The 6000-nt window shown below is 37.7% G+C and overlaps 1 protein-coding gene across 1 annotated transcript in view; it reads right to left on the bottom strand.

The window, feature by feature from the left end:
* Galnt5 (polypeptide N-acetylgalactosaminyltransferase 5) overlaps window positions 1-6000 on the bottom strand; it is a 41303-nt gene that overhangs the window by 18093 nt on the left and 17210 nt on the right. Inside the window, exon 3 of the mRNA XM_013028749.1 lies at window positions 4718-4837. Coding sequence (XP_012884203.1) covers window positions 4718-4837 — 120 coding nt within the window. The remainder of the gene's footprint in view (window positions 1-4717; window positions 4838-6000) is intronic.

Below are 6000 nucleotides of genomic sequence, written 5' to 3'. Positions count from 1 at the left end.
TGAACTCTGGGCCTGGGCACTGTCCCTCAGCTCTTCAGCTCAAGGCTAGTGCTCTACCACTTGAGCCACAGTGCCACTTCTGGCTTTTTTTCTTTTTTGCTTATGTGGTACTGAGGAATCGAACCCAGGGCCTCATGTATGCAAGGCAAGCGCTCTACCACTGAGCCACCTTCCCAGCCCGATATTCTTTTTTTGTTGTTGTTGGTTGTGGGGCTTGAACTCTGAGCCTGGGCACACTCCCTTAGCTCTTCAGCTCAAGGCAAGGGCTCTACCACTTGAGCCACAAGCACTACTTCTGGTTTTCTGATTATGTGGTGCTTAGGAATTGAACCCAGGGCCTCATGCATGCAAGGCAAGCACTCTACCACTGAGCCACCTTCCCAGCCCTGTGTGTGTGTTTTAATCCATTATCCTTTCCTCTATCTTTCACCCTGGATCCACAAACTATGAAACAGGAGGAGCCTTATTTTTCTGGACTCCATAAGTAGTGAAATGATCTGCTCTGCTCTATCAATTTCTGTTCTGTGGGAAAAGATGGGACATTTTTAAAAGTTAGCATTTTCTCTTGTTTAAATTTTTACTGATATTATTTCAATAGGTGATTAAGATTTGAATGCTATTTTCATTTTGGCTTATGGTTTTCATTATCCATTCCAATACTTAGGTGGCCAGCTAGCATTGACTATCATTTATTAAGTGTACATACTACGTGACCATATTCTAAGTGACCATATTCTAAGCATTCTACAGGATTGTCTTGGTTACTCCTTGCTGAAAACTTGCACTGTTGAAATAATTTTCCTTCCTACTTAAGATCAAAGTCAACAATACACAGTTGTTAAGTGCCAATTGTGATGCTAGAAAATAGACTTCATTGCTTAGATTGTGTTTCTTGAAGATAAACAAAACATGCCAGAGAGGCAGAGCTTCGAATAGGATAAAGTTCAAAGAAAAGTAGTTACCTGATGGTAGTTCACAATCACTGAAACCTATAAAGTATCTCTCAAGCAATGAAATTCATATTAATTATCTGGTCATCAATAGAATTTTTGCAAGAGAGTGAAAGAACTAATTTTATCCAGATTTTCTTGGAATTTTTTTTTTTTTTAGAATAACCCATTTGTATTAGGCCAAAGCCTCCCATATAGCCAACTACTCTTGGAGGTGGCTGTTATAAATGACATATTGTGATTTTAGAATTGATAATGAAAGGGCATTGCTCCTTCTCTGGTTTGAATGTGTGTACATTCTCAAAAAATCAACATGATGGTATATAAGAGGTGAAGCCTCAGAAGGTAATTAGTTAATGAGTGTGGGACTCTAGAATAGGGTTGTTTATATAAAGGATGTACAAGGAGCTTATTGACCTTTATAAAGGGGCCCAAGGGAGCTTTTTTACCCTCTTTATCCTTCCAGTGTGTGCATTCAAGGTAAAGCTACTATCTTTGAAGCCAAGAGTGAGTATCTCCAAACACTGATTAAGATAACACTTTGATCTTGGATGTCCTAAGCCAAAGAACTATGCATGATAAAATGTATGCCATTTGTGAAATTAAGTCTAAGGTATTTTGTTATTCCAGCCTGAATAGACTAACACATACTCTAAGACTGTTCTCTTTCATGACTCTGCCCTCTGTCATAGGAAAACATAAGGTCATTTAACTAATGGAGGGTGTGTTTGCATGGTTTGAGAGGTCCACTTGGCTGATAAACCATGCAGAGCACATCTCTGTTTTTACCAGTCCTAATTGTGGTCTATTCAGATCTGGAATTTACAAAGACATCTATACTATACCACAGTCTTTATCCCCATATAATTCTTACAGAGTCTAAGGAACTTAGATCAACTTCCCTAGTCCTAAATAAAAGCCAGATGAACTCCCAAATGTGTGATCACATTTGTTTCCAGGACCTGGGGGAAGCTGCATCTGACCCAAACAATATGGAGTCTTATATTGTTTTATTTGAGAGAAGATGAAAATTGTCCTCTGCATAAATACCATGGCTCCACCTGCAATTATTTTGTTTGACAATAAGATTGTAGAGCTGTGTTAGATAAGAAAACAAGAAGCTCTCAGTGTAGAAATCCTTGGCAGGCTTTCTAGTTGTGGTGCATATTTGTAGACTTTGTATACAGTGTTCCTGATCTTGAGCCTCTTAAAAGAATGATGAGTTGGATTTATGTTGAAATTACACATGACTGCTCTTAAACTCAACCCTGATCATCCTAAACAGAAAAATAGGTTGTTTATCTTCTTGGAATTATTTCTCATGGACAATTGCTAAGATCTATCTAATCCCTAAATTCTTAATAAATGTTAGTATTCTTTATTGTTCTTCAACAAATGGTTAAACTCAAGCTCAGAGCCGAATCTTGATTATAACCTGGCAGGTTTTTCTATTTCCTATGACTAGGTCCCAGGAATGCCAGATGGGCTTCACTGTAATTTTTTTTTTTTTTTGGTCGGTCGTGGGGCTTGAACTCTGGGCTTGGGTGCTGTCCCTGCACTCTTCAGCTCAGGTGAGTACTCTACTACTTGAGCCACAGTGCCACTTCTGGTTTTCTAGTGGTTTATTAGAGATAAGGGTCTCACAGACTTTCCTGCTAGGGCTGGCTTTGAACCGTGATCCTCAGATCTCAGCCTCCTGAGTAGTTAGGATTACAGGCGTGAACCACCAGTGCCTGGCTTGCTTCATTGTAATTTAAAACACATTTTAAGCCATCCTCAAAGTAGTCAGTGAGGCATCAGCCTTAGATCTTTGATAAGCACAGGCTTTAACATACACTTATTGACTGGCATGAGATCTTGCTGCCAGCACCAATTAGTATCATATTTGGGGTTCTTAAGAAATGTTGGGCTTGGCTCAATCATTAGTTTTATGTCATGACTTATAAGTGATACTAAGAAAGCCATATGCTGAACCTATAGCAGAAACAGGCTGTAGAAGTTCAAAGAAAGATGTCCATTGTTGCATCTCAGAAAGACTTGAAGTTGGCCAGGAGTTATATATCACTTCATATATATAATCACATTAAAGTTTGCTATCTAACAGCAGTGGCAGTTATTTTGCTAAGTAGCATGTCACAAAGAAAATGAGCATCTGACCTTCACTTTTGACAGTCACTGATGAGGCTGTGTTACTGGCCTCCATATAGTGAATAATGTCTGGAGATAAGTTGCTTTTGGTTTGCTTACCAACATTTGAAATTCTCTTTGGGCCTTTTGACCTCCTTATTCACACTACACAACTGACTGGACCTGATCTTCTGACCTGAAAAATGTAACATATCCTTAATCCTGAAAACATGGTGGATATGGTAAGAATGATCACTGTTTGGTTTCTAATGACTCTTCTAAACTTTTTGTTGTCCTTGGTCATGGGGCTGGTCCCTAACTCTTTTGCTTAAGGCTCATACTCTTCCACTTTGAGCCACAGCGCCACTTCTGGTTTGCTGGTGGTTAATTAGAAATAAGAGTCTCATGGACTTTCTTGCAAGGGCTGGCTTTGAACTGTGATTCTCAAACCTCAGCTTCCTGAGTAGGTAGGATTACAGATGTGAACCACCAGTGCCCAGCTGACTCTTCTAATCTTTAAGAAGGGCTGACAAAACCTACAGACCAAATCTGGCAGCTTGAATTTTATTCCTGTATATCCTTGAATTTCTGATCTTGTCTTTGTCCATTGCTTCCCTTTTTTCACATTCTTCTGGGCAAAGCTCCACAGAATGAATGGTGACTGGCAAGGAATTCAGAGAAGGTTTATGCTGGATAATCTTTACTGATCTCTGGTTTGAGCATAATATTCAAATTTTGGTCATGTGCATTTGTGAGGATTGGGGAACAGCCCATAGTCAGAAGGACTCAGGAAGCCAGCCTTGCTCAAAGCTGAAGTATATCAGCAGCAGCAGCTGGTAAAGGAAAGAAATCCCCTGAATGCCCCACAGCAGTCATGTGCAGGAGGTTGGACCTATTCTTAGACAAGGCTGTTCCATAACCCCATCTTGACACACCTTTGTACTTTTCCTCAAGCTCTCAGGCACTGACCCTCTACTAATGCTGCTCAAAATGCAAACCCCAGTCTCTACCATTCAGAGAAAATAAGAAGAGTAATTCAGAATAAATGTTCTGGAACTATATAGCAATTTGCAAAAGGAATTTATTAATTTATTGCTATTTCATCTACACAGTCATTTCTTAGTGTCCATAGGGATTGGTTTCAGGTTCCAATGTAGGCACCAAATCCTTGGGTTCTCAAGTTACTTGTTTGAAGAGGACTCACATCTTCCATATACTTTAAACCATTTCTAGATTACTTGTGATATGTAGTGCAATATAAATGTTACATACATAGTTGTTATGGCATATTGTTTAGAGATGATAACAAAAGAGCTTGTACTATATTTTTTAAATTTTAAAACCCCCACAATAGGTTAAATCCATGGATGTGGAATATATACATATATGTAGTTCATATGTACATATATTATCTGTATTAAAATATGATTTATTAATTTATTTTTGGTAGTACCAAGGACCTTCCTTATGTTTACTAGCTTTTCTTTCACTTAAGTCACACATAGTAAAAAGGGAAAAAATTTGGTAGACTTTAGTAATGAACATTTAGCCATTCATTGTTTTTTTCTTTCAAGTTTCTTTAACATTTGAAAAAATTTTACATTGGAGAAAAAATATATTAAAGAATAATAACTTCTTACCTGTGGCATTCTGTGCCCCTGCCAGCCTGGCTCTTATTAAGCCATGTCTCTCTTTGAGTCGAAGAATCCGAACTTTGGGGTATTGAGACATGTATTTATCCAAATTACCTTTTAGGTAGTCTATATCAGAATAAGGATAAATGAAGAAAAGACTTTAATATACTCAGTTTCTACTATAATTGCCTCTACAATGTCAAATTCCAAAGGCCATGACTTAATTGTATTCATTAAATTTTATTTTGGGGCCATAATTTTATTTCCTGAAGTCATTTTTTTTGGAGATTTGGCTTGGGTTCAATGCCTAATTTCTCATATTGCAGGAAAGAGGATAATCAGTGTGCACAAGTTTGGAAAATTTTTGCAAAAGTAGCTGGTGCTGCTGATGCAGTTAATGAAAATCACTGTCATCCCTGCTCTGGCATTGCTTCCATCAAGTTTTCTTCTCTGTTTTAGTTAGCCACAGTGGGACTCAGCTTAAAAACATCATGGCTGGGAATTTTAAGGATTTATTTGTATGGCCTACAGTCATTTCTGTGTAAAATTGGCAGCTATTTGACATAAGAATGGCTTTTAGGAATAGCATTGTTTTTTACAGCTCATTTTCCTTGTAGTTTTGTGGTGTATGTATGTGTGTGTGTATGTATGTATATTTGCATTTAGAAGTACTAGTCATTAAACCCAATACTTGACCAGCTGAACTGTGCCCCCAGACTGTGTTTTTTTTTTAAATACAGAGAACTCTGAGAACTCTTCAAGTTTTCAGGTCTCACAAAATTTGGATCTTCCGACCACAAAGGGAATTTTCCTGCTTCATAATTAGATATTAAAAGAGTTTATGCTTTCAAAATGACTTTTTAATGCTTGTAGTCACTGTTTCTTGATCTCGTTATGATTCAGTTCCTACTATAGGAACTGCAAAATGAAAGACTATATTCATATCACCATGCTTATAGTTCAAGGCTAGACTGTACTAGTAACATGGTTATTTCCTTGCTAATTCCAAGCAATAGGTTGTGAAAATTCACAATGTAGTAGGAACCAGATCTGTGGGACCACCTATGTATAAAAATATTTGACATCCTTAAAGGCCAAGGTTCTTCTTTATTGCAACATACAAAAACAATCTTAAAAAAGCATAGTGGGTTCTCTTTTTGAACTCTGTTAGAACTATATCTCTCTGATCCTTCCAGAAAACTTGCCTTCTCCACACTTAACTGAACATGTAATTTGCCTTTCTCTAGAGGAGGAAAATATATGACTTCCATTTCTTTGTTTTTTCCATT

This window comes from Dipodomys ordii, unplaced genomic scaffold (genome assembly GCF_000151885.1).
Source record: "Dipodomys ordii isolate 6190 unplaced genomic scaffold, Dord_2.0 Scaffold5, whole genome shotgun sequence".
Lineage (NCBI taxonomy): Eukaryota > Metazoa > Chordata > Mammalia > Rodentia > Heteromyidae > Dipodomys > Dipodomys ordii.
Note: the sequence above shows the minus strand (reverse complement) of the source record. Positions and strands in the feature narration are given on the sequence as shown.